The sequence below is a fragment of the Galdieria sulphuraria genome, assembly GCF_000341285.1.
Source record: "Galdieria sulphuraria unplaced genomic scaffold scaf_8, whole genome shotgun sequence".
NCBI lineage: Eukaryota > Rhodophyta > Bangiophyceae > Galdieriales > Galdieriaceae > Galdieria > Galdieria sulphuraria.
In genome coordinates, this window is record NW_005178467.1 from 1 (window position 1) to 24934 (window position 24934).

Sequence of the window (24934 nt, forward strand, 5' to 3'; positions counted from 1 at the left end):
TCAGATGGGTCTACCGTTTATGAAGCCTGATGAAACCTACAGACACATTCCTCCCTATCCAAAGTTTCTAGTTCCGGAGCTACGGAAGACTTTGGACACTCCTTCCGATCAATATCTTTTGGTAGCATTTGATGAAGTTGGTGTTCTAGACGAAAGTCTCGACGAATTTCATTTCAAGAGAACCCATGACGGTAGAGTTCGACCTTACAACGACTTTTTCGGTATCATTAGTCAATTGTGCAAAGAACCCGACTTGTTTTTTATAGTTGTTGGGAAAAGCAAAGGTTTAAGTATTAAGAATTATGTGCTCTTCGGCATCAAAAGTCATACTACATTTTATCCCTTTATCACCTTTGGACGCTTCCAGTATCGTTGAATTCCTTGAAAAGAGTCTTCTAAAGACACCTACTCAAGAACCAGTTTGTAATGTCTTATGTAGTTCTTCATTTTCAGTAAATGAATTGGCAGACTCATTATTGGAATGTACAGGTGGAGTTCCTGGTTTGTTGACTCGTGCAGTAAATATGCTTTTGAATTATATAATAGCAAGAAACCAGCCTTTCATATCGAAAGAAGAATGTTTGACTTGTATGAATGACTACGATTTCCGAAGAATTTGTGCTGAACCATTTGTGGAACGAATATTGAATTTGGACGAAGATAGAAAAAGTGTTTTTGATATACTTTTGATGATGGCACTTTATCGTATACCGTTTCAAGTAGATGACAGATTGACCTCGGAGTCCTTTTTATATGATGCAGTCACTGAAATGGGACTATATCGATATCCTATTGACCAGAATACTTTTCAAGTCCTAATTCCGAAAATATTTGTTGTAATCTTCAAGAACGACCCTTCCATATCTTCTTTGGAAAATATACTTCTTGGATCACTCGATGTCGAACCAGTAGATTGTTTCTTCTATTCAAAGTGTCGTGTATTTGAAGGAATTGTTGCACTACGGCTAGTTTTGATGTTGTCTTCAAAGAATCGAAATGAATTGAGGGAATTGTTGTGTCAATTGTCTCCGATATGGAAACAAATGAAACTTCCAATCAGTACAATATCACCTATTCACTATATCAAGTCTGTTGTTAGTTCTACAGAAACAAGAAATGAATCGAACAAGAGTCGAAGAACCTTTGCCAATACTGAATGGAATAAGATTATTCGAGACACACTTTATTTAGAGACCATTTACATTCCTTTGGACGCTACTTCTCATAGTCCTGATATTATATTCAAATTACAATCTCCTGTGGAACCCAAAGTTCTTACTGTTGGAGTTGCATGTAAAGGACGTTGGAAGTCGGAAGGAATTGGCTGGTCAGATATTATAGATGAAGCCAAGAAATTTTTAGATCCTGTTCATGATCAAGTCTTATCCAGTGCAATGGATTATCATCATTGTATGCTTATTATCGTTAGTACAAAGTTATCATTGAATGCTTCTAATGAGTTGGGTAATCAGAGTCGTTGTTACTCCAGTGGAATGTTTATTAGAAATGATTCGTTCAAAGTACCTGATAATTGTGAACTTGTTATTCTTTGTGAAAGAGATATCCAAATGCTGATTGACGAAGAAATATTGAATGGACTTGAAAGAGCATTTCATGTTTCTCATAATCCTACTTTTTGGGATTTTGGATTAGATTTACTTGATAGAATCCGTAACAGTTTCTTAAGTTGGCAATAGATTCTAACTCAATCCTTCCCTTTGTTTTGAAGAGCAAATAAACTTGTTTTTGTATGTTTGAAACTTAGTTACATCTTACTTTTTTGCCTCTTTGGAGACCATACATTCTTTTCCGAAAAGAGTTTATTAGCTGGCTGACAGGGCTGGTTCACAGTAGTTCATTCTTATCTAGCCATTTTACATGGCTATGTAATTGCATAATACATTCTGAATATTATCAATACTAAACATACGACAATTGTATTCAATAAGTTGAGTCATTTTTGGTGTCTATGACAATAGATTGGCTATTTTGAAGCAATTGTAGAAAACTTTGTTGGGAAAGGCTCTCAAGTCATGAAAAAGTCCGTATTGGAGAAACAGAAAACTCTATATGACACCAGAAAGAGCTTTGTCTTTGCTCCAATTGTTTCAGAATCTCACATTCTTTCTTCTCTTCTACGTATGAATGGAATATTTGTTGAAATTGAAACGTTTCTAAAATGTTTCGATTTTTCAGCATAGTCTCACAATGGATGACTTCAAAAGACTGTTGGATCAGTTTGTTACCAAAATAAATCGCTATGGAAGCTTGAGACACGTTGATAATGACTCAATTTGAGCAATGGAAAGTTATACAACAAAAAACTTTTTATTCAAAATAAAAAGCAAGGCTTAAACTATGGTATCTTACTTCTCAACTTTGGAAACTGTGAAGGTTCTAAAACAAACCTTCATCAGCCAGAGACCAGATGTGATTGGGTGAGCACCCAAGTTTCCATAACCAAACATAAACTTCACCTTTCTGAAAGGTAGAATGAGTCTTCAACTAGATTAGGTTTGATAGAACCACAAATTGGCGGACAAAAGGTTGCAGATTGTTGTGCAAACTTCAAAGATGTAATGATGATGGAACTTGGTTGAATCGATCGAAAGCTGCTTGGTTTTCATATTAACAGAATAAGAAATATTTTACTAGAATCTTTTGTTTGGAATTGTAAGTTTGAAATACGTTGAACCCTTTAGAGGAGTGGTTATTTGACAAATAGTAAAGGAGAAAGAAATGCAGTCAGATTGAAAAGTTTTTGTAAATTCTGCACCATCAATCGTTTTCAAACAGTTATCTGTCGCAATGATTTAGACAAAAGGTATGTTTCTAGTACCTGGAAAATCTTGTTTGGAAGGAACTTTGCTGAGATGTGGAATACCCTGGCAGATAGTATTGTTGCAAAAGATTACTATCACATATTCAAATAGATAGTTAGTTATGTATTCTTATCACATTGACATTGTTGCAAGATATTGTATAATTCCATTGCAGTATGTTGTCCACATAGGAATGCTTCATTTTGAGTCATTGGCTCTAAACGCAAACGTACCTGACTTTGAGTCATCCAGAAACTTTCTTGTGACTACTACTCTCCTCAGGGAATGTTAGATTGAGTTTTTACTATGGCTACTCCGGTATATTTTGATATATGCAATATTTGGATAGTCAACAAACACAAAAAGTTATAACCTCAAACTTTGCCATTCATTGACTGGGTCTACACACAAGTGCCAAGGATTATATCGAGTCATTGAGTATTAGAAAACATACAAATAGGGACACAATTTACGGGGTAAAGTTTAGAGTACTGTTAAAGTAAAGGAGCTCATAGAGAGAGTATCTCAAACGGTTGCTCAAAGATTGAAAGTTGCAAAGATCGTCCCTTTCCAGATTCAACCCTATAGTTCTCTTCAAATGAAAGCCAACAGTGAAAAGTTATAAGAGTATTCGTTAATAGCACTGTTAGATAATTTATGCTTCTAGTTTCCAAAAAAAGAAGAAGAAGCAGAGCAGTCTTTCTACTACAAGAGCTTAAGTTCCATTGTTTCCTAATTTTTTGTTTTAAAATTATCCATTCGAAGAACCCACCACTTGTCATCATAACAAGGTAAATGTACATCGGCAATCGTACCTAATTATACAGTATTAAAAAGAAGGAGACTGTATGCCGATTTGAACAACGATATGTGTACGATTGCAATCTTGCTTTAGCAATGTTATCTTTTCTTGCAAGAGTTTGCTAAATGGGAATGTTTTAAAATCATCTATAAAAAGAATTGTAAAAGGATTGCTCAGATGTTTCTGCTATGATGAGAAACACTGAAATGTAAACTCCTTTCTGTTATAATAGCTTTTTTTGGGCATAGAGAATTTACTGATTTTTGGTACTCTTATAAACCAAAAGTTTGTACACTTTTTAAACCTTTTGTTATTTATCCATTTTTTGGAAATGTCTCTTTAACAGCTAAAATACTCCTATAGTCAGCATCACCTTGCTTTTTCAGTAAATACTTTTATCATTTATGTAAAACGATACAACAAAACGACTGGGTAAGATGACTATTGAAATTTTTCTTTTGGTAGAATTCGTGATAAATGAATTAACGATCATCCATAAAGGAATAGATATGAGACATTGAGACAAACTATATAAATACCTATCTACAAGGTGTATCAAAACAACAAAGTCTAGGAAAATCAATCATAGCAAGGAGCAATCTATCTCTGGTCAGAATCTTCTTTAAACGCTCCGTCAACTTATTAACGAGCGTCCTAATTATCTAATAATATGACCCTTTTAAAGGTGCCAATCTATGAGCAATTCAAAGGCAAATAATAAAGACAACTATGACAAATGGGTAGAAATAGTCACTGGATTTCTTTTGCATGCTATTCTGAGAAATGTCTTTTATGTTCCAAATCTGATCACAAACCTACAATTCGTCTCTTTAAAAAGAGTATCTTACTAAATGAAAACGGACACAACTAAAGTGCCCAAAAATAAAAGGAATAGGATTCGACTAAGAATCTAGTTAAGGTTCCTACAAACTATCTTAAAAATGTGAACCCAAGGGCTGATATCAACAAGAGCCTAAAGGACCAAGATTCTGACTGCAGATATGCACGAAAAATATTCTAAAACGACATTCAATAAAAACCTGCTGATTTACGAGAGAGATGAAAGGTTCACGACCTTGAGTTATTTGGAATCCATTGCCTTGGTTATCTCCTCGAAAAACAAACAGCGAATTTCCATGGAATAACAGAGTTTAAACAACGATATCTCTTGAATGAAGTATATAAACGTAACAGAGGTACTCAATGTTGGATGATCCAAAGAGACATTACAAGCCAAGTGGAGCTCAACTTCTCCGATGAAAAGGTGGAATGTTACAACAGAAACAATTGATTACAAAAATTCACTTTTTCAACTTTAAACCCTCGATAGAATTGAAGTGGCTAAAGTGTCACAATTTAACGTAACGAAATATTTGTATCTGATTCACAATTTGTGTTTAGGTCATTGGTTGTTGAAAGGTTCAAGTTGTATCAGTCTCTGAATGATGCAAACAATATACCACTTAAAAAGAATCACAAATTGACAGGGAATAGGACGTCAGGACAATTATACGGACGTTTGTTTCTTAGTTCTCAGAGAAAACGTACGGTGGGTCTTTATTCAACCGCCCGGCTTGCTGCTTTGCGCCGCATATATATGGAGCAGGCAAAACTTTTCTAGGCCAAAACTTTATGACCTATTTGAATATTTTTGCAGAGCGTGAGTGTTCCAATGCACAGACTTTTCAACAACTACACAGTTCAAACGATAACCCCCAACCGAGTGCGTTGAAGGTGCCTTGGAAACACTTTGCGGAAAAAACTTTGTCAGTTGGCTTACAACTAGAAGACAGCTTTTCTCGTGCTCCTTTTCCAAGGTTTCAAAAGGCTTTGATGTATAATATAATTTTGAACGCTTACCGACAAAATGGTAAGATACGGACGCTCTTCAGATGGCTCAGTTGACGGTAAAGAAATTTGATATTGTAGGAGCTATTGATTATCTTTTCGAACAATTTCAGAAACGATATCTATTTTTGATGATAGACGAACTTAGTCACCTAAGTTACCTCACCAAATACTATAGTGAACTCGACGAGGAACAGTTCGTTGAGTCCGATCCAGGTTATATCCCGTATCGCAAATTTTTTCGAACTGTATATGAGTTGCTTAATACAGGAAAAGTTATCTTGTATATTGCTGGGCGAACAGCTGAAATCTCAGCCCGCCTGTCTGATACTCGCTCCAGTAGTGTCACCCTCCATATGTTGCGGTTGAATCCCTTTAACCTCCATGATATTAACGAATATATTGAGCTGGCAACTTATGATGGAAAGCCCTTGAAGGACTGCTTATTACCCTCAGATAATTTACGATATCGATTCGTAGAATTGTTGAAAAAGAAGACAGGGAGTATTCCGTTGATTGTCAGGAACACTTTTTTAGCATTAATAAGAATGCAACACGAAGCCCAACCTGTTATCAACGATGACAATATGGAACCCTTATTGGATGAAATCTTTCGCTCTGTACTACTAAAATCGAGAACGTTTATTATTCCAGAGATACTAGATTCCGCAACCCCTCTTCGATATCAATTTGTCTTTTTGAATTATCAGCTCGGAACAGTTTTTCCAATTGACTTTGTAATTACTCTATGTGGAACGAGAACTTATTTGATGGACTTGGTTGTAACTTTTGGGTTTTACTCTGAAGGTTGTGGAATTGACGGGATTGATATGGGCACCAAATTCAAGATTGGCTATTGTGAATTTAGATTGAGAGCTCATAGCAACTATAAATTTTTCCGTGAGGCTAATCAACTCTTTCCTTTATCTCCGTTTAGTTATATTCCCGACACTTCAACAGCAAAGGGAGTCTTCTTTGAATTTGTATTTATGAAGATCTTTCGCTTTCGCTTATAAACTTTTCTTCATTCTAATTCCTCCCCTATTGTACACTCTGCTATTCCAGGAATTTTCCAGGGTTCTTTTATTGAACAGGACAATGTTTCTTATTCTATGGAATCAACAATATGTTATGATATACCCATCTTGAGAGATGTCCCTGGTTCATTTTCTGATCATTATAGAAAATATTTACAACATTGTGGTACTTTTGTTCTAAAGGAGGGCAATTCTAGTGGCCCTGATGCATATGTTGTATTCCATAATGGACAAACACGTTATGTTGTTGGATTTTCATTCAAATTTTTCAAAACTGAATTTTCGAAAACAAATATTAAGGAAGAAGCCCAAAAACTTTTTAAGGGAGTTGTTTCCGTTTTGAATGACGAATCTTTTTCATCTGTTCAACTTCGTTTTCAGTTTGTAGTGGTAGTTTGTACTAGATATGATCGATCTGTAGGTTTCTCTACTGAAGAACATAATATTGTTGAAGATGCAAGTGGTTTTGTGACTCAACATTCTTCGAGGTCAACTTTGAATGAAAGTAGTCGATCATGTCTGCAATTGGTAATTGTTTCCCAAAGGAACCTTGAACGATTTTTGGGAAGAGATAATGTCGATATTTTGAGGAAAATTGGGAAAGCAAACCGAGAATAGTTCAGTAAAGACTTTTCAGTATGGTGCAATACTGTCTTTGAGTCGATGTCTAATGCATATGTTTCATCTTTGGAAGCTGAGCAATCAAATGTTATTTCAAAAGTGGCTCGAAATATTAGATAGAGAACAAATGAGGAGAATCGGATGCAAATGGAAAGTTTTCAAAGTGATATGCAAGTGGAAAAAGATACAATAAGAAGAGAACAAGTATCGACTGGTATTACACATTTTGACTGGAAAGAGTTTCTTTTCAAGTCTGCCTTGTTACCGGAAGAAGTTGCCATTCGTTATCATTTGACATTTCCTGGTATATTTGGAGATAATCCTCAAGTGATTCGAAGAAAGTCACTAGAGTTGATGGGTATACCAGAATGATACACTCAACAAATTTTAGTCGCCGCAGTATTACTGGAACAAGATGCAGAAATGAAACGATGACTCCCTCTGTGTTGACAAGTCATCCATAAGCAACAAACATTATATTCCGTGTCAAATCCAACTTTTGATAAGTGTTATTCTTTAAGATAATTACTCTACATATTTCTTATTTGTTACAAGTGCAGCACCTAAAGGGATGGAACGGTTTCATTTTTGAATTGAAAGACTTGATCGGACACATGAAACTTGCTAATTCCTTATTTCATATTGTGAAGTAGAAATAATAACATCTTTGGGTTTCTTACGAATAAACTAAAATATATTTACCAAGAAATAGACACTTACTGCTACTTGGATGAAATATATAGCTGTAACAAATCCGAAAATCCATTTTTATTTCCGAACAAGTTCAAGACCATCATAGACTTCCACTGATATCATTTGCATCTTGAATAAATGTCGCGATGAAGGTGTTTCTTACACAAGGCCACGTATAGTTTGATAGAAAAGTTTGAGGAATAATATCTTCCTCGTATTTGATATACGAGTGAAGCTACCATGATGAACGAACAAGGCACTGGATGGAGAAGAAGTTTTTAGAAATGTCTGTTTTGAAAACATCTTTACAAGATATTGAATATATTTTATTTCCACATAGCAAATGTTTTATAAAAGGCAGACTTGTAGAGAATGACTCTTTTAGACATTATAGATATATTTATGTGTGTACGTGCATGTGTGAATATATCTTTGAATTTCAGCTTTACTTGAGCAGTGCTATTCAAATTGTATCATCCTTTTCAAAGAAACTGTTCTTTCCAAACAAAGCTATCGACTGCATTTGTATGGAGAAAGATTACATGGTCTCTTTAGTCAGAGTCTTTCCTGCTAAACCATTTTTCCAAATTTGAGCTCCTGTTTATCCGACACAAAAATAATAACGATCAGCTTTCAGTGCTAGTTGAACTTGTATTTCAGTTACATTATCTTAGAAGCGTTGCAATATGACCAAGTCATATATGAAACTTGGCTACCGAAAGCAAAAAATCAATCGAGTGATTCTATAACAGAGTTCAAAGTTTTTCCACTTTCTATATAAATCTTTTATGCTAAAAAATTATAGCAATTGTTGACAAAACTCGTCTTCAAATATAGTCTTTTGTATATTTTTATTCAACATCCAAACTGGGTGGAGCCGATGGTGAATCTGTGTCATTCTCTCTGTTTCGGTTTTGAGGAAGCCTTTTTTCCCCTGTAGAAATGGGATCATTCTCTTTTTGTTCCGATTCAAAGTCAGAAAAGGTTTGAGAATCATCCAATCTCTGTGGAGAATTAGACTCTTTAATGGAATTTCTTTTCAAAAGTTCCAAACGCTTCGCAATCGTGTCTCGATCTATTCCACTTTCGGGTAATGCAAATGGAACCATTTTTACAAGCGATCTTCCGGCCAGAAATACAAGCTCACCAACATCGGGTTCTCTTTCATAATATACACTTGTATTCTGACGATAGTATTCTTCAAAGAGATTAGTACTATTTTGAAACGTACTATTAGCCAACTGTTTTAGTGAGTCAAAACGGAACTTGGAATTAATTTTCTTCAAACGATCCTTGGTAAGAGTTTCTAGAGAGGCACGTAAACATGCTACTTTCAAACCATGTTTGCCGTCTGAATGTGCCTGTTTGCCCATATAATAATAACAGGTTGCTTTTAGAACGATGGAACTATACTTTGCAAGCTTGGTTAAATATTCTGAAGGTTTCGCACAACCTCGTATGCTTGCAGCTTGCTTTTCTGCAGCTTCGTAATACTCAAGTACCCCAAGAGCTACTTTGAGCAACGTCCCATCTGACATTCCTTTTAATTCACCTCTTCGAAGTATAAGTTGTTGAGATTGGCCCAAGGCAAGACTAGGTAAAAAAATACCGTTGAGGGGTTACTGAATAATCTCAACATAGGACAACAACAATACCTATAAAACATGTCTGCAGAAACAGGATGAACATCAGGTGGTGAACCTCGACCTACGTCTATTATACAGTCCGGTAATACGCTATTTCTAAGAAACTGAAATATTCCTGCTGCTTCACCAAGGTGATGGGAAGCCTTGAAAACAGGTTACTCTGATGGTTTCCAAAGGATTGTGTATGTATTTGGCAACTTACTTCGTTCACTTCAGCTTCACTAGCGGAGCCAAACTTATCATTTGCCATTCGAAGCTTCATAATTCCTTGATATTAGTCAGAAGGGTTTCAAGAACAACTAATGGTTGAATACCCAAAGTCATGAGAACCATGGCAATCTCGAAAGAGTGGTATTTTTCTTCAAAGAATCGTTCTTCTACTGCAAAATTGCTTTTCCACTCATAACTCATAAGTTGCAAGTCTTTCTTTTCTCTAGCATCCACCATAATGCTCAAATCTGGCAAGTACCGAAGATATCCCTGTATAGCAAGTACAATAAACTCAGGCTCCCTGTTGTTATTCAGGGCTTGTTCCAATCTATTACGCGCCAACTGAGCCTCTTTTAGAATGGTTTTCTCTTCAGAGGTAGCCAAAGGAAACCAAGAAGAAAAATTCACAGTTTTAGTGCGAGGAGTTCGGAAAAGGGAATTACTGCCTAAGCTAAATATTCCAAAATTTTTACGAAGGTTGCTACTGCTATTCTCTTCGTCTTTGGACTCGCGAGACTTGAAAAGTGACATGAATAAAGGCTTGGAAGCCTCGTTATCATTTTCAAAATGATGCTTGAATTTGCCCAACATTGAAAATTGAATTCTTTGAACAGCGATTTCCTTTGGAGAGCATTTTCTATTCATTGTGACAATTGTTTTCCACAAAGAACTCGTCATGTTATTAAAGTGATACAATTATTAAAATCTACAGCCTAAATTGAAGTTTTCTGACGGAAGATATTTCATTATTGAATGCAAAACATGCTACATAAAGAATATTTTTCTTACATTCTACTTAAATATCAATCAGTTGTTTGGATAGGTCTTTTGTTTGTACATTCTGAAATGTCTATATTATGGACCTTGTAAAGTTCTAAACTGAAATTAATTAGAATACTTGAAAAATGATACACAGTCTTCGTATGGAAACTGGTTCCAGGATAGTAACTTCAATCCTTTCTTTCTCCAAACTTGTTTTTCTTCTGGTGTCCACAGAAGTTGCAAGAGAAATATGAAAACAAATTGTTGCTTGGAACATTTTTACGTAAATAGTCTGTTCATTCACTTATGACACAAGCAGAGTTACCACCTAAAGGGTTTGTGTATTATTTTGCTTTTGGAGCAAATATAAACCCCAAGGTTCATGGAAAAGAAGCGAGTGATAGGTATCAAGGAAGACGAACCAACTTTGTCCAAGCAAAACCAGCACGACTTCCAGGATATCGGTAAGGAGGTCACTTGACAAACGGTGTCGCTGAAAAGAGTGGGACAGGATTGTTTTCAATCTGCGTGGTTTTGCATTTGGAGAACCTTGTTTTGGTAACATAGAGCAATGTGACGACGAAGAAGTCCACGGTGTTTGCTACTGTATTGCACAAGATGCACTTGAACGCTTGCATGAATCCGAGTTTCCTTACAAGCTTATTGATGTTCAGGTTGAAACATATGAAGGCCAAAGATTGCAAGCCAAGACATTACAAGCTTCCTCAGTTAGAGATATCGAAGCTTGTCCAAAGTGTTCGGTACCTTCAAGAAGATATTGGAATCTCATAGTTGAGGGTTGCAGATATTGGAAGTTGAAACCAGAATATGTTGACAAGTTAGAAAGAGTACGGTATTTGGCTCCTACTTGGTCACATAACACACTATCCAAAGTGTTTCTTTGGTTTATTCAAGTAGGCTTGGCAAAGTTGAGAGTTCCTATGGCCTATCGCAAGTATATTTATTTTTTTATTTGTAGAGTGTCTTGGTGGCTTGTGGATTGGAAACATTTATTATCTCATCACCATTCGTAAAGCAGAATATTATTATCATTTTCAAGTCAACATTGTATGTATGATGCCAACTGCAATGTATAAATAGTATCGGTATTTATACTTGCTTAGTAGAAAGACTTTCTTTGGAAACTTTGCCATCATCTTCGGTGGGTGTTTCTCCTATTTTTGTGCGCATCGATAAAATATCATGACGAAGAGAATCTTTGTCCCGACATAGTTCATGAATTGTGTAATATAATTGTGCTATAGCTTGCTCTATCATACATATTCTTTTTTCTAACTCTGTTGTTGGCATGCCAGTTGGTGATAACCAAGGCACTGCTCCCGATGAAAGAGACGAAGCATATTGAGGTTGACAATATTGTGGTGACAATGACTTTGCACTTGTCACATCCACTCCATTCTTTAAAACATTATGTCCCGTATCATTTAAGACGAAAGGATGATATGACTGCCAGAGTGTTGTGGCTGAACTATTTAATCTGTTCGATGACATAACGCTTCCTCCAATACTGCGACCATAAGGAGGACCTTGATCACCATCGATATTTTCCATTTTGGTTTCCATAGATGCTTTATTTCGTGCTTCTTCCAAACTATCCGTGTTGTTGAATGAATCTATTTTTGGTCTTTTCTGCAAAGGACTATGGTTCGATTCATCATCTTTATCATTCCAACGTCCTTTCCCTGGTCTACTTGGTCTCCTCTCTATCGTAGCTACTAGATCCTCACGTCCTCGAATGAACCTAGCATGACCAAATTCCCAGGCGTCCGGATGCATCTTGTGGAAACCATATTGATTGAGTTGCCGAACAAAACTCGAAAGATTGTTGTGTTTGAAATAGTTGGGTAGTACATCGCGTGCAAAAGCAGTTGGATTCCAAATCACGAAAGAACGACCGCTAGCTGTCCATGAACATAAATCTTCCGTTTCGGGGTCACTCACTAGTCGATACAGTTTTCTCAAAAATGGAGTTGCAATTCTTTCATCAGAGCCTTGTTTTGACACAGCATGAGAGGAACGTTGCAATGAAGTACTTTCATTTGATTGTTGAGTTTGTTGTCCTGTATCCTCTTGTGGCTTCTTATAGGACTCCGATGATTCCTTTCCTCCAGATGAGCTATCTGCAACATTTGAACCAATGGAATGTGTTGATGACCGTTCACGTTGATGTACAGCATCCAATATTGCTGTCAAGCCGTTCCTATTATGATTGGTAGGCATAGCATTGGTTGCTGGGACTGGTGGATTTCTCGAGTCACTTTCAGTAGATTTTATCATATCATTCTCAGTTCCATTGAAAGGAGTAGTAATAGATACTACTTCAAAACCTCCCATGTTATTATATGGAGCATAGTTCGGTGGCCACGGATAAGGGACGGGATAAGTGAGCGGCGGAGTATGCTCATGAGATGAAATAAAAGGATTCATACTCGTATAATAACAGTAATTATCGTTTCCTGTTATTTGTTGTATTCCTTTCTGGTTAGCGTTCTCAGGAGGGCTGCATTTCTTGTTAACTTGACTTTCCACAACTCTCTTAGTGTGTGTATTATTATCTCCTGGCGATTCATGGTTTGTCTTTTGCACTTCTCCATAAAAATTGGAGTAGTCAGGCTTGGCGTACAACAATACCTTTCCTGGAAAATGGGTAGCCTCGGAAGTCTTCTGTAGTAAGTCATTGCTTTCCACCTCGTTACTACTAGTTGTTGGTGACATGGAAACGTCTGATTGACAACTTTATGACGTGATTTGACAACGAGAAATGTAAAATTTGCGTTAATAGAGCACAAACTTGAATTATTTCTTGTTACGGACGCTAGGCAAGAACTACTCGCTTTGGTGAAGTCTTTATATATGTTGGGGAAGCGAGCTAGAGAAATTCAGCGACTAACTGTGCACGGCAGAAAAACAAATAACGAAACTCTATTGAAAACCAAAACAACCTCAAGCTGCCTACTCAATAGAAGCACTGTCCAAGTGAAAAACTTCTTCTACACCCCAACTCAACGAGTAGGTCGTCTTCTAGAATCCCATTTCTTTCGCGGAAGAGATATTGTGGTGGATTTTTATATCAAAAGGGGATATTTTGATTTGGCCGAAGAAAGGAAAATTTAAGATGCTGTGAAATTAACGGAAAATTTTGGCAAGTAACAATAAAAACATTATGCCACAGCCAATGGAAAGAATAAGAATTAAGAAAAATGCCAAACTGGAAAGAACTCTCTTGGTCAGTTTCTCTAAAGAAATCGCATAACCATGCTTACCCTTTCTTTTGACTCCGCTTAGCTTTTTCCAACTCTTTAACTGCACCTTCTGTTGAAACTTCGATTTCTTCAACATTGTAGTCTATGCGATCCAACAGGGTGCCTTGATCAATGACCAACGAAGCAATATCCTTTACTATTGTTGCTAGGTCGTTGATAGAAGAAGCTATCTTCATAATCTCTCTCTGTCGTTCACTTGCAACCTGGTCCGAGTTTTCCAATAGCATAACCTGTTCCTGAGTAAAACCAGGATCATATTCTTCCAATTCTAAACTTGTAGAGAGCGGATTCTCATCGGTACTTTCTTCTACCAAAGCATTTTGACCTTGCAACTTCCTTAAATACTCTTTTTGGTTTCTACGAAAAGAAAGAGAAAGCTCCTGCAGTTTTGAGGCAAAGTACTTTTGCGCGTTTGTTCTTAATAACTTCTCTTCGCTAGAAATATTCGGTTCACTACTTGACGGTGCCAACAGTCTTATTCTTTCTTGGGAACGCTGCAAAAGTAAAGTAATATTGCGACTTAGTTCGCTAATTTGACTTTCTTCATCAGATCTCTCTTCAAATCCCTTGCTTATTACTTAATATAGAAATAAAATAATTTTCAAGTGAAACCTACGGGTAAAAGGTGGTTTTGTTGTAACGACTCAAGTTGGGCTAGCTGGTGCGTAACCGAATCAACACTATTGCTGAGTTCTTCATACCAGTCTAACCACTGAGGGGGTAAAAATACGGTGTGAGAGTCAGTTTGAATGGAACCTACAAATGCGCATTTGATGAATAGGTTGTCACAGCCAAGGCTTGCAACGAATATACCTTTGTTAAGGAAAGGTGCCAATTCCTTGTGGTTGCCACTTAAAGATTGGTTGCCTATAGTTTGAATACCATCATTTCCTGAGCGTCTTCTTTTGGCAACAACAGACTCTTCTCTATATCTTTTGAATATTGCAGTTCGGTCTCTGGTAGTCATCTATTCAAACAAGTTGGCCACGTTTAGAATTGAATTTGAAAGGTTTATAAATGAACCAAAGTTTTCGTCTTCCCCAAGAAACAACTTTTGGAAAACCTACAAAGGAAAGTTCACAAGACAACACTACGAGTTCATTAGTTCAATCGGAAACATCTTTACCGGATAAGCTTAAACCGATACCAGTCCAAAGTGTCATTTTATTTCAAAAACAACAGAAGAAAAAGAATTTTGTTCAAAAAATATTCAGTTGCTTCTATACCGAGAAAGAACCGGAACAAGTCAAAAAACCCATCAAACGAGAAACTCCTAAACCTATTCAAAAAGTTATTTTACCAGAGACTGGACAACCACCAAAAGGTATTGCTCCTTGGGAACGATCAGGAAAGAAAATAAGAACAAGCTCAAATACTTCCGACAACAATCCTGAGTCTTCCAAACGCCCTGTAACCACAGAAAATGAGTCAACTAGAAGTGGAAATTCAAGTAAAAGTGGCGGTTCTTCAGCTCCGTGGCAAAGTGGACTTCGGAAGAAGACTAAAGGGATTGAAGCGGATGAGTCTTATAGTTCTTTTTCTATTCCTGACGAACTTTTGAAACGTACAAAAGTTCCCGTCAACTACGAGGTACCAGTGCTACCGAAAAAGACGAGCGAGCAACTGGGAGGAGTAACGAACTCTAAACCGAACCTTGAAGGTACTGACAAAAGTATGTCTACCGCAGATAAGCCACTGGCAGACATAAACAACAAAGCAAACACAAACAACAACGGCGTGGTCACCTCGTCTTCTCTTTCCACAGCACTACCAGCACCACCAACTCTTCCTGGCGCTGTTCCTGCTGCTGCTGCTGCTGCTGGTCAATCAGTTGATCATTCTAAAGCACCCAAGGCTCCTCCACCTCCTCCTGTTCCAACAGGAAAGACGAAAGCAACGACACTTCCTCCTCCTCCTCCTCCTCCTCCTAACTCTCTTCTAAGCCTGTGAAGCAAGCAGGTGAGAGTAAGATATCAAATATACAAATCAACGGTATGGTGCTATCTGAAGATGTTGCTACAAATAGTTCAACAATACTCCCTCCTCCACCACCTCCTCCTCCTCTTCCAAAATTAGGAGGAAAAGCAGCGAGTTCTGCCCCCATGACACCGCCTCCTCCACCTCCTCCAAGAAGAAACTAGAGGTTCAAGCTATCTAAGTCTTTTGCAGTAGAAAACCTGTATCCGCATGGCTAAGCTTTTTACTCTGCAAATCCACAAATTTCTTTAACGCGTGACACAAGTTGTTGAATACATATGCCATCAATAGCAATTTGTTCCCGTTGTTCCAAAGTGTATTTAGTTTGTAAAATAGTCATCAGTTCCATGCAACTGGTCGATGTATTCGAACATACAGAAAATAAGATCTGTTCCTGACAGTTGGGACTCCTTATATAGCGTTTGAATAGTTGAATATGAAGAGGAAATTTCTGTTCCAACAACCTCCAAACATGCGACCAGGCATGTTTAATCGACTCAGGATCTACAAGAACAGTTTCTGGAGATGATAAATTGAAATCAAAAGATATTTTCTCTTCCGCATCGGTTGGTTCTCGTATACTATTTTGTCTCAAAGGAGATGTCTTTTCTATACTAGTCGAGAGACTGGTGCCCTGTCTGGAAGATAATGTATTCATTTCAGATAAAAGGGATAAAAGAGGCTCTAGAAAAGTATTACAAAGAAACATAATATAATTAGAACAAGCTTTCTTCAATTCTTCTTCTAAACTGCGTTTGGAATCATGAATAATTTGTCGATGAGGCTCTTGAGAGAAAACTTCATTATGGGACTTGGTTCTCCAAATCATTCGCATCATCGAGTTTCTCAACTCCGAAAGGTTTAGAAATTTTTCCTGATAGGAGAAATCTGCATCAAATGGTTGAATTTGTTCTCTTAAAACCCACAATTGACTCATAAGAAATAACATGGAATGTTCTTCCGAATTCTCCATAGATAATGACTGTCTTACTTGTTGAGAAGAAAGTATTAAAATACTAACACATGAAGATACAATCTCCTCAGCTAAACCAGAAAAAACTTCAGAGGTCATACGTCGATATAGCATGGCTAATAATTTCAAAGTACGATCGACTGGAGGATACCAACAAGAAAAAGGTAGAACGGCCTCTTTATAATTAGTGCCTCTCTTTATCGCCATTGTTTCTTCTCTTGAAGGTTCAACTTCTCGAGACTCTGAAGAACTAAAGAAACAGCATCGGTTCATATCTTCTCGGGTAAAACTGTAGGATTGAATTTCGTTTCTTATATAGATTTGAGTAAGATAGGTAATTCTCTCCTAAACACAATATATGAAGATGATGATTCGTATATTACTAACATATAAAATTACCTGAGCATCGGCAATAGTACGCTGAAGTATTCTCTTGGAACAACTCTTTGCTATATTCATATTATCCGATGCCTTGTCTTCAGGTAAAATTTCCGACCTAAATATTTCAACTATATCCACCAATCGAGATAAATGTTGTTCTTCAATTATTCGAGGTCTCCATGTATAATAAAAATGAGATCCAAAAGCATCCAACATGGTGGCTAGATACTTTCCGCAAGTTTCATTGAAATCAAAATATGACTCAAAGAGGTCTTGTTCCATTTGCAACAACTTTATCAGCATACTACCACTATTTCTTGCCATTTGTGATATATCCTATAAAAGATTAGGAAATATGACATTCCAAACGGAATAATGTATCAACTCACCTGAACTGTACGAAATTCATAAAATGATTGGAAAAATATCTGTTCTACAACCTTTTGCCTTTCCTTCAAATAGACATCCTGACATTCCATCAAGACTTTCTCTGCTCCCTTTTGTAAACGACTTTGAATAATAACACCCAATGAGTTGCGATTCGATATGGTGTCAACAACTATGATGCCATGATTGACTCGTGACTCTAAAGCCACCATCCAACTTTTTGTTTTAGAACAAGTTGACCGAAAATAACTGTATAAGGAAGAATTATGATGTAACTCAGAGTTTAAGGACCTAAATGAATTACGTATATCTGAGGTCCAGTTTCTGTAAGCCTTTTGGGATATTCGATTCATTAATGCATAAATAAAAACGGAATAGCAATAACCTACCTGAAAGGTGTCTACACAAGTCTGACTCATAAAGGACTGAAAATGATATCGTATCTGATCAAACAACTCCAACTCTAAGTCCATCAAGTTGACAAGAAACTCATCTGCCTCTGAGACTTGCGCATGAGACGATATAATGTTCTTCAAAATATTTTCAACTTGTTTCAACCTTTTCCAAAACTCAGACTCGGTGGGACTCAGCTGCTTTTGGCTCAAAAGCTGCGTGGTTGACTCTAAAAGGTCCAATGAGGACAAACGCTCGGATAGAACATGAAGCAACTCGGTGGAATAGCCATACTGTTCAGTGGTAGCACCCATATCATTTAAAAAACTTTCTAAGCAAGTCGTCACAAAACTTGTTTCATTTCCCAATACTTGCAACTGTTTCTTCAAGTTTTCAAGAATCTCCCTCATTTCGTGGCATCTATTCATTTTCTGTTCGAGCTCCTCTCTCTTCATAGCTAACGGTTTGTTTCCTCTAAAAGTAAGAAAATTATCAGCGTTCTTTGACCAACAGTGAAAGTCTTCCAAGTTCTTTATCTGCAGCAGTTGATCGTTCAAAGCTTCCACTGTAAAAGGTTTGTCCCCCGCTGTGCTAGTCTCTACTAAGACCGAGTCGTTCGTTTGGTCTTCATGACTGGAACTGAAGGAGTCTTGCGTGTCACTTTGTAGTTTCTTCTGGATTCTAACCAAAGCTTCTTGTTCTTCCAAACTTAACTGCAACTCTTTCCATTCTTTTTGCAACTGAGAAAACCTTATTTACCAGAAAAACAATAGTTTATCACAGTATAAAATGTGAATAGTCAACAACTGAAAAGACTTACTCTTGAAACGTGAAAGACTCCATATCATGTGTTAATACCACAGCATTTCTCAACACTTTATTTCATAGCAATGAAGAGAGAATGTAATGGACTTTTGTTGGATCATAAAAATATCAAAAGAAACTAAAGCATTGCATAGAATAAAAGAATATATCAAAAATTACCGATAGATAATCATAAAGAAACATTTCACTACTATTCACTTTGAAAATCCTACAGGAATTCCAAAGTCTGGACTAACTATACAAAAACATTTGTACACATTTCCCATGCCATCACCATGAGAGACTAACCTCTTATAGCCTTTGTGAATATCAGCAGCTTCCTCATCTGTCTTACTTGATAAGACCAGCTGAACGACACGATACTCAATACCCATCGACAGCAAAAACTGTCGTTGTGAAATTGGACCTAAACAAATAGGACGAAAAGAATTTCCTTGAGACTTCTTTAACGCTGGCGTTTGTTCGTATGCTTTTCGAAGACTCAAGAAATTGACATCTGCACTCAAGTCTGCTTCACCGGGTTCTCTCAGAACAGGAACAAACTCATGAGAACGAATGGCACGTAAACTGTCGTTGATATGTTGGTTGGCTCCATAATCGATAACAAGAAATGCTCCTGATGACTGTGTCAATCGTGTTGTTATGGACTGCACAATAGATAAACTTTGTGGACTCAATTCAACTCCATCTCTCATCACAGAATCTTCTATGTCACCCCTTTCATTTCTATGATAACCTAAAAAATCCAAAAACACTCGAGAAGCAGTAGTTGAACCACCCGAAAGAACGTAACGAAAATGAAAAGGCTCCTCTTGCCGAGTTTCAATATCAATTAGCTTCTCTTGCCAACCATTTTCTTTCCATACAAATTGATGAATGGGAAGTGCATCAAAAAACTCCTGAGCTATAATAAAAAATGATCCATCACTAGGTACTTCATCTATATTTCTATGCCAAAAAAGATTGACTCCTTTCTAAATAAAGTTCAGCAAAACCCGATAACACCAAAACTTATTATCTTCTTACTTGTTTATATCTTGTCAGTGTCAATTGCTGTTGCTTCATTAAAGCAGGACTAGTCTCTACGAGGTGAACTGTAATATGGCGATAAAACCAAGGAAACTGTGCCATAGTTCGAAGCATATCATTCATAAGTGTGCCGATACCAGGACCCAACTCGACCAATCGGAAAGGCTTCGTGAAGGAGGAATATCGTTCTTCAGCCAAGGAAACAAACCAGAGCCCCACCATTTCTCCAAAAGTTTGACTTATTTCTGGTGCAGTAACAAAGTCACCTTGTCGTCCTAATACAGTTTCTTTCATATAATATCCATAAAAAGGATGCTGCAAACATTCCTTCATAAACTCTGCTACTGTAATGGCTCCCTTTGCTGCGATATTTTGCTGCAAAATTTCTCCTACTTTCGTCAACGATACTTTTCTTTCAGAGGTAGAATACTTTGATACATTTGCACCACAGTGAAAGCCAAACACTTGTATGCCATAACAGGACGGTCTATAACATGTCAAAGCTTTCTTAAAGGAGTCCGCCCATAAACGACGTAATAACAACGATCCATTCATATCTTCATTCTTTCATGTTTCTCCATTTCTACTCTTTGAATGACAAACCCTAAAGGAATACAATATATGCAAAAATATCAGAATATTCAGTGTATCTGTTCTCGTTTTCAGAGTGGTTGGAGGAACCTAACCAATATTTCAAAAGCCTCTTTAGCAGTTGGTAAACCACGTTATATTGACCCTCAAGGCAACGACACTACACAACCTTCAAACTTGGAACAAGTAAAAGCTTTTGCCAGTAGAAAGCCTTCTCCAGTTACACTAAAGCGTCTTTTTGAATTCGGTTCTGAGCCCAGTCCTAAGAAACTACTTACAGCAGCTCAGTTATTACACCGAGAGCTACCTTGTAGACTTGCTAGAAGAGTCATTCAGTTGGCTTCTCTTCCTTATGGTCTATCAGATATGCCCTCAGTGAAAGTAGTAAAGGATATGTACGAACGCTCTTTCATAGACATGATTCAGTTTCCAAAGCCTTTGGATGAAGAAGAAGAACTGATATTTACTGAACTGATTCGAAAGATAAGACAAAGACATGATAATGTGGTCAAACTGATTGCAAAAGGTATTCTGGAGCTCAAGCGATATTGTGGAAAAGGAACAGAAGATATTTCTATTCATGATTTTTTGGACCGTTTTTATATGTCTCGTATTGGAATTCGATTTCTTATTAGTCAACATATTGCAATGCATGAGCCTCGAGAAGGTTATGTCGGCGTGATAAATGCACGTTGTCGTCCAGCTGATGTGGCGGAAGATGCAGCCAATGTGGCAAAAAGTATTGCATATCGACATTATGGTGAAGCACCGGATATTCAGCTACTTGGAAATATTTCTCTTTCGTTCCCTTATATTGAAGGTCATTTGCATCACATGTTTTTTGAGTTGTTGAAGAACTCGCTTAGAGCAACTATCGGTAAGTATTTTGTTATAAGAATATCACAACTAATACAGCGATCGAAATTTAGAATATCATCGAGACTCGGATATTTTTCCTCCAGTGAAGATTATTATAGCAGACGGTCAAGAAGATGTCACAGTAAAGATTTCTGATGAAGGCGGTGGAATTCCGCGTTCTGCTATGAATAAGATATGGACTTATATGTTTACGACTGTTGATATTCCACCAGAGCAAGTTTTAGAAGCAACGGAAGGAGGAGCATATAAAGGTCCGGATGCTGACCCTATTGCAGGATTGGGTTATGGACTTCCTCTTTCTAGATTATATGGTATGTCCGAAGATTGTAGAAAATAGATTTTTCTAACTGGTTTGTTGATATAGCCAGATACTTTGGTGGAGAATTAAGTGTTATGAGTATGGAAGGATATGGAACAGATGCGTATTTACACATCTGTAAACTGGGCGATAAAGAAGAGTCTTTGGTTTGATGGAAAGCATTTCTACATTTGATATTTCTTTCCCATTCATTAATTAAGCATTGTGTGATTATTAATATTATTTGCTCTTTGAAGAGAAGATCGACAATTGGTTTATGGTGTAATATGAAGTGGTTTTACCATATATACAAAGAAGTTTCCCAATCTTGGAAATATTCTTTTGCAATAAAAGAGTCCTCTTGCCTTTCGTCTTCCCGCAGAGGACTAAAGACGTCTTGTTTGACTCATTCTGGTTTGGATAAGGATGCTTCACCATCCAGTTTTTCTGGAAAGTCTTACTCCATCGTCGATCATACTTACGATGGTATGTTGGTTGGTAGATTTGAAAAACGTCTCTATTGATTATCTGTTCCAAGCTGTGGTCGTAGGTGCTGGAGGAGCAGGTTTAAGAGCAACTATTGGACTTTGTGAAGCCGGTTTGAAAGCTGCTTGTATTACCAAGTTATTTCCCACACGTTCTCATACAGTTGCCGCTCAAGGAGGAATCAACGCAGCTTTAGGCAATATGACCGAAGATGACTGGAGGTGGCATATGTACGATACAGTAAAGGGATCCGACTGGTTAGGAGATCAAGATGCTATTCACTACATGTGTCGCGAAGCTCCAGCCACAGTTATTGAATTGGAACACTATGGGCTTCCATTTTCAAGAACACAAGAAGGGAAAATATATCAACGTGCCTTTGGTGGACAATCTTTGAAGTTTGGGAAAGGTGGTCAAGCCTTTCGTTGTGCAGCAGCAGCCGATAGAACTGGACATGCATTGCTACATACACTTTATGGCCAAGCTTTAAGACACAATGCGACTTTCTTTGTGGAGTACTTTGCGTTGGATTTGATTATGGATAAAGAAGGTGTATGTCGAGGAGTTGTTGCATTATGTTTGGAAGATGGAACTATTCATCGTTTTCGTTCCAATGCAACTATTCTATGTACGGGTGGTTATGGAAAGGCTTATTTTTCAGCTACTTCTGCACATACTTGTACAGGTGATGGAAATGCAATGGTTGCAAGAGCTGGTTTACCCTTGCAAGACTTGGAATTTGTTCAGTTTCATCCGACTGGTATATATGGAGCTGGTTGTTTGATTACGGAAGGCTGTCGTGGAGAAGGTGGCTACTTGACCAATTCGAATGGAGAGCGCTTTATGGAGCGGTATGCCCCTTCTGCAAAGGTACATGATGTGAATATGCATATCTAATGCCTCACAATTGTATTAGGATCTTGCTTCCCGCGATGTAGTTTCTCGTTCTATGACGATAGAAATCCGAGAAGGAAGAGGAGTTGGACCTTTAAAAGATCATATTTATCTCCATTTGGAACATTTACCTCCCGATGTGATTCATGAACGCTTGCCAGGGATCACAGAAACAGCCAAAATTTTTGCTGGTGTGGATGTTACAAAGGAACCTATTCCAGTTCTTCCAACAGTACATTACAATATGGGTGGTATTCCAACCAATTGGAAAGGACAAGTTGTCACTATAAAAGATGGAAATCCAAATAGTGTTGTTCCAGGTTTATATGCAGCAGGAGAAGCTGCATGTGCTTCGGTTCACGGGGCTAATAGACTGGGAGCCAATTCTTTACTAGATATTGTAGTTTTTGGTAGAGCTTGTGCCCGAACAGTGGCAGACTTGTATCGACCTGGTCAAACGCAACCACCTTTACCGGAAGATGCCGGTGAAGAGTCCATAGCAAGACTGGACCAATATCGTCATGCAAATGGAAGCCTTAAGACTAGTGAAATTCGTCTTCATATGCAACGAACTATGCAAAATCATGCTTCCGTATTTCGTGTATCTCAAGTGTTACAAGAAGGTTGCAAGGCAATGAATGAATGTTATGAGTCTCTTCAGGACGTTAAGATTTCAGACCGTTCCATGATATTTAATACCGATTTGGTTGAGACCTTAGAATTGGAAAACTTGTTGCAAAATGCTTTGATCACAATATATGGAGCAGAAGCTCGTCATGAAAGTAGAGGTGCTCATTCTAGAGAAGATTATCCTAAGAGAGATGATAGCAATTGGATGAAACACACTCTCGGCTGGATTTCTTCACCTAAACAGCCTTTTATTGCTGCAGGACAAAAGTCATATGTAAGATTGGATTATCGTCCAGTCATATCAGAGACATTGGATGCCGCAGAACAAGAATCTTTCCCTCCTGCTCAGAGAGTCTATTAGAAAATGTGTAGAAGACAGCAATTTTTTTGATGTTTTTATAAAAACTTGGAAGGCTGTTACGATTTGAATAAAACAAGTAATACATCTGTTGAATGATTTTTCATTTGGATGTCATTTCCATGTCGACCATATTCCATAGCTATTCTGTTCTACATCGCTCTTCTGTGAAAGTTGTTCTTGCGTTATCGTTAAAGCGTTGGAAGAGTATTGCTCAAAATATACCGAAGAAAACTAGTTCAAGTGGCAGAGGAGTAAGGAGTCGTCTTCGTCGAACGCCTATTGATCCAAAGATCTTAGAGACCATCAACTCTTTGGAAGTTTGTAGTCCAAGACGCCGTCGAACTGAATATCCCGATCAAGATCGTTTTTCAGGTCGCGTTTTTCAAGTATGGTCCAGAGGTGGTGAATTGTACAAAAGAGCACGAGTTCCAGAAGAATTTCCTGAAGCACTTCTACCGGAGGTTGCTTTAATAGGAAGAAGCAACGTTGGCAAGTCTTGTCTCATCAATTCTTTGGTTGGTGGTACCAAGTCACGTTACTTGGCAGAGACAAAGGACTTTCCTGGCACCACTAGAGAACTTGGCTTTTATGTTCTACGTTCTGGTTTTTTGAGTGTGGTGGATTTACCAGGATATGGTTTTGCCATTGCAGAAGAACAGGAAAGGAAACAGTGGCAAGAAACAGTAAAAGAGTATTTACAACAAAGAAAGACGCTTAAAAGACTTTTAATTTTATTGGATGCGAGACATGGTATTATGAAAGCTGATAGAGATATGTTGCAATTTTTTCAAAGATGCAAAGTGAAGTACCAATTTGTGTTGAACAAGTGCGACTTGGTGAAAGATGATGAATTGGCAAGAAAAGTATATATGGTTCGCGAAGAAATATCGTCTGGTGTTTATAAACGAGTTTTAAAGAACATCATGATGACCAGTTCTCATACTCGAGCTGGTGCATTTACTTTACAAGCAGAACTGACAGGCTTAGCACTACGACCATCTCAAAGACATGCTCTCAAACTAGATTTAGCCACAAGAGGAAATGTTCCTGATGCTATTCGTCGAGCTCTCAAGTCATAAAATGTGTAAGGATCCAAAAGATAACT

At 37.5% G+C, this 24934-nt stretch overlaps 12 protein-coding genes across 15 annotated transcripts; 7 read left to right on the forward strand and 5 right to left on the reverse strand.

Moving 5' to 3' along the window:
- Nucleotides 1-1754, forward strand: Gasu_13020 (archaeal ATPase; the record flags this gene model as incomplete). Its single annotated transcript, XM_005707793.2, has 2 exons — nt 1-290; nt 454-1754. Coding segments are annotated over 2 exons (1534 nt in total), but the record flags the coding sequence as incomplete, so codon positions are not given.
- A 3746-nt stretch (nt 1755-5500) lies between these two features.
- Gasu_13030 (archaeal ATPase) lies at nt 5501-7541 on the forward strand. Its single transcript, XM_005707794.1, has 3 exons — nt 5501-6455; nt 6549-7037; nt 7251-7541. Exons 1-3 carry the CDS (start codon nt 5517-5519, stop codon nt 7500-7502), a joined length of 1680 nt encoding a protein of 559 aa, XP_005707851.1. The 5' UTR covers nt 5501-5516; the 3' UTR covers nt 7503-7541.
- A 1052-nt stretch (nt 7542-8593) lies between these two features.
- Nucleotides 8594-10350, reverse strand: Gasu_13040 (protein tyrosine phosphatase). The gene is made up of 4 exons (XM_005707795.1): nt 9784-10350; nt 9672-9736; nt 9479-9612; nt 8594-9416 (listed from the first exon to the last, which is right to left on the reverse strand). The coding sequence occupies exons 1-4, from the start codon at nt 10322-10324 to the stop codon at nt 8675-8677; spliced, it is 1482 nt and encodes a 493-aa protein (XP_005707852.1). The 5' UTR covers nt 10325-10350; the 3' UTR covers nt 8594-8674.
- Nucleotides 10351-10700: 350 nt separating this feature from the next.
- On the forward strand, nt 10701-11521 carry Gasu_13050 (uncharacterized protein). Its single transcript, XM_005707796.1, has 2 exons — nt 10701-10905; nt 10953-11521. Exons 1-2 carry the CDS (start codon nt 10748-10750, stop codon nt 11473-11475), a joined length of 681 nt encoding a protein of 226 aa, XP_005707853.1. The 5' UTR covers nt 10701-10747; the 3' UTR covers nt 11476-11521.
- Nucleotides 11522-11525: 4 nt separating this feature from the next.
- On the reverse strand, nt 11526-13180 carry Gasu_13060 (heat shock transcription). The gene has a single exon (XM_005707797.1). It carries the CDS (start codon nt 13175-13177, stop codon nt 11552-11554), a length of 1626 nt encoding a protein of 541 aa, XP_005707854.1. The 5' UTR covers nt 13178-13180; the 3' UTR covers nt 11526-11551.
- A 2-nt stretch (nt 13181-13182) lies between these two features.
- Nucleotides 13183-14710, reverse strand: Gasu_13070 (syntaxin). 2 transcript variants are annotated; one of them, XM_005707798.1, is made up of 3 exons: nt 14539-14710; nt 14342-14481; nt 13183-14291 (listed from the first exon to the last, which is right to left on the reverse strand). In XM_005707798.1, exons 1-3 carry the CDS (start codon nt 14690-14692, stop codon nt 13722-13724), a joined length of 864 nt encoding a protein of 287 aa, XP_005707855.1. In that variant the 5' UTR covers nt 14693-14710; the 3' UTR covers nt 13183-13721. The 2 variants fall into 2 exon arrangements, with proteins under 2 accessions (XP_005707855.1, XP_005707856.1); XM_005707799.1 differs by having other exon boundaries at nt 13183-13670; nt 13726-14291; nt 14342-14710.
- Nucleotides 14711-14720: 10 nt separating this feature from the next.
- On the forward strand, nt 14721-15781 carry Gasu_13080 (uncharacterized protein). Its single transcript, XM_005707800.1, has one exon. The coding sequence runs from the start codon at nt 14743-14745 to the stop codon at nt 15673-15675; it is 933 nt and encodes a 310-aa protein (XP_005707857.1). The 5' UTR covers nt 14721-14742; the 3' UTR covers nt 15676-15781.
- Nucleotides 15782-15805: 24 nt separating this feature from the next.
- Nucleotides 15806-18690, reverse strand: Gasu_13090 (sec34-like family protein). Of its 2 annotated transcripts, XM_005707802.1 has the most exons (5): nt 18657-18690; nt 17833-18586; nt 17446-17775; nt 17075-17392; nt 15806-17020 (listed from the first exon to the last, which is right to left on the reverse strand). In XM_005707802.1, the coding sequence occupies exons 1-5, from the start codon at nt 18677-18679 to the stop codon at nt 15926-15928; spliced, it is 2520 nt and encodes an 839-aa protein (XP_005707859.1). In that variant the 5' UTR covers nt 18680-18690; the 3' UTR covers nt 15806-15925. The 2 variants fall into 2 exon arrangements, with proteins under 2 accessions (XP_005707859.1, XP_005707858.1); XM_005707801.1 differs by having other exon boundaries at nt 17446-18586.
- A 7-nt stretch (nt 18691-18697) lies between these two features.
- On the reverse strand, nt 18698-20250 carry Gasu_13100 (uncharacterized protein). The gene is made up of 2 exons (XM_005707803.1): nt 19688-20250; nt 18698-19635 (listed from the first exon to the last, which is right to left on the reverse strand). Exons 1-2 carry the CDS (start codon nt 20243-20245, stop codon nt 18856-18858), a joined length of 1338 nt encoding a protein of 445 aa, XP_005707860.1. The 5' UTR covers nt 20246-20250; the 3' UTR covers nt 18698-18855.
- A 20-nt stretch (nt 20251-20270) lies between these two features.
- On the forward strand, nt 20271-21731 carry Gasu_13110 (pyruvate dehydrogenase kinase). Its single transcript, XM_005707804.1, has 3 exons — nt 20271-21158; nt 21211-21471; nt 21525-21731. Exons 1-3 carry the CDS (start codon nt 20285-20287, stop codon nt 21629-21631), a joined length of 1242 nt encoding a protein of 413 aa, XP_005707861.1. The 5' UTR covers nt 20271-20284; the 3' UTR covers nt 21632-21731.
- A 9-nt stretch (nt 21732-21740) lies between these two features.
- Gasu_13120 (succinate dehydrogenase (ubiquinone) flavoprotein subunit) lies at nt 21741-23931 on the forward strand. Of its 2 annotated transcripts, XM_005707806.1 has the most exons (3): nt 21741-21944; nt 21997-22814; nt 22861-23931. In XM_005707806.1, exons 1-3 carry the CDS (start codon nt 21746-21748, stop codon nt 23827-23829), a joined length of 1986 nt encoding a protein of 661 aa, XP_005707863.1. In that variant the 5' UTR covers nt 21741-21745; the 3' UTR covers nt 23830-23931. The 2 variants fall into 2 exon arrangements, with proteins under 2 accessions (XP_005707863.1, XP_005707862.1); XM_005707805.1 differs by having other exon boundaries at nt 21851-22814.
- Nucleotides 23932-23940: 9 nt separating this feature from the next.
- On the forward strand, nt 23941-24931 carry Gasu_13130 (GTP-binding protein). The gene has a single exon (XM_005707807.1). It carries the CDS (start codon nt 23949-23951, stop codon nt 24906-24908), a length of 960 nt encoding a protein of 319 aa, XP_005707864.1. The 5' UTR covers nt 23941-23948; the 3' UTR covers nt 24909-24931.
- The last annotated feature ends 3 nt before the right edge of the window (nt 24932-24934 follow it).

Coding starts and splice junctions, on each gene's coding strand:
- Gasu_13030 (XM_005707794.1), top strand. CDS start 5,517: ATGGCTCAGTTGACGGTAAAGAAATTTGATATTGTAGGAGCTATTGAT. Junction 6,456..6,548: donor AGGGAGTCTTCTTTGAATTT/GTATTTATGAAG, acceptor GGAATTTTCCAG/GGTTCTTTTATTGAACAGGA. Junction 7,038..7,250: donor GTCGATCATGTCTGCAATTG/GTAATTGTTTCC, acceptor AATATTAGATAG/AGAACAAATGAGGAGAATCG.
- Gasu_13040 (XM_005707795.1), bottom strand. CDS start 10,324: ATGAATAGAAAATGCTCTCCAAAGGAAATCGCTGTTCAAAGAATTCAA. Junction 9,613..9,671: donor GTGAAGCTGAAGTGAACGAA/GTAAGTTGCCAA, acceptor CCTGTTTTCAAG/GCTTCCCATCACCTTGGTGA. Junction 9,417..9,478: donor TCTGCAGACATGTTTTATAG/GTATTGTTGTTG, acceptor TTTTTTACCTAG/TCTTGCCTTGGGCCAATCTC.
- Gasu_13050 (XM_005707796.1), top strand. CDS start 10,748: ATGACACAAGCAGAGTTACCACCTAAAGGGTTTGTGTATTATTTTGCT. Junction 10,906..10,952: donor GCACGACTTCCAGGATATCG/GTAAGGAGGTCA, acceptor AGAGTGGGACAG/GATTGTTTTCAATCTGCGTG.
- Gasu_13060 (XM_005707797.1), bottom strand. CDS start 13,177: ATGTCACCAACAACTAGTAGTAACGAGGTGGAAAGCAATGACTTACTA.
- Gasu_13070 (XM_005707799.1), bottom strand. CDS start 14,692: ATGACTACCAGAGACCGAACTGCAATATTCAAAAGATATAGAGAAGAG. Junction 14,292..14,341: donor AACAAAACCACCTTTTACCC/GTAGGTTTCACT, acceptor GTAATAAGCAAG/GGATTTGAAGAGAGATCTGA. Junction 13,671..13,725: donor AAGCGGAGTCAAAAGAAAGG/GTAAGCATGGTT, acceptor AGTTCTTTCCAG/TTTGGCATTTTTCTTAATTC.
- Gasu_13080 (XM_005707800.1), top strand. CDS start 14,743: ATGAACCAAAGTTTTCGTCTTCCCCAAGAAACAACTTTTGGAAAACCT.
- Gasu_13090 (XM_005707801.1), bottom strand. CDS start 18,679: ATGGAGTCTTTCACGTTTCAAGA. Junction 17,393..17,445: donor ATGAATTTCGTACAGTTCAG/GTGAGTTGATAC, acceptor AATCTTTTATAG/GATATATCACAAATGGCAAG. Junction 17,021..17,074: donor GTACTATTGCCGATGCTCAG/GTAATTTTATAT, acceptor TATTGTGTTTAG/GAGAGAATTACCTATCTTAC.
- Gasu_13100 (XM_005707803.1), bottom strand. CDS start 20,245: ATGAATGGATCGTTGTTATTACGTCGTTTATGGGCGGACTCCTTTAAG. Junction 19,636..19,687: donor CACTGACAAGATATAAACAA/GTAAGAAGATAA, acceptor AACTTTATTTAG/AAAGGAGTCAATCTTTTTTG.
- Gasu_13110 (XM_005707804.1), top strand. CDS start 20,285: ATGACAAACCCTAAAGGAATACAATATATGCAAAAATATCAGAATATT. Junction 21,159..21,210: donor CTCGCTTAGAGCAACTATCG/GTAAGTATTTTG, acceptor ATCGAAATTTAG/AATATCATCGAGACTCGGAT. Junction 21,472..21,524: donor TCCTCTTTCTAGATTATATG/GTATGTCCGAAG, acceptor TTGTTGATATAG/CCAGATACTTTGGTGGAGAA.
- Gasu_13120 (XM_005707806.1), top strand. CDS start 21,746: ATGAAGTGGTTTTACCATATATACAAAGAAGTTTCCCAATCTTGGAAA. Junction 21,945..21,996: donor CGTCGATCATACTTACGATG/GTATGTTGGTTG, acceptor ATCTGTTCCAAG/CTGTGGTCGTAGGTGCTGGA. Junction 22,815..22,860: donor GGTATGCCCCTTCTGCAAAG/GTACATGATGTG, acceptor CAATTGTATTAG/GATCTTGCTTCCCGCGATGT.
- Gasu_13130 (XM_005707807.1), top strand. CDS start 23,949: ATGTCGACCATATTCCATAGCTATTCTGTTCTACATCGCTCTTCTGTG.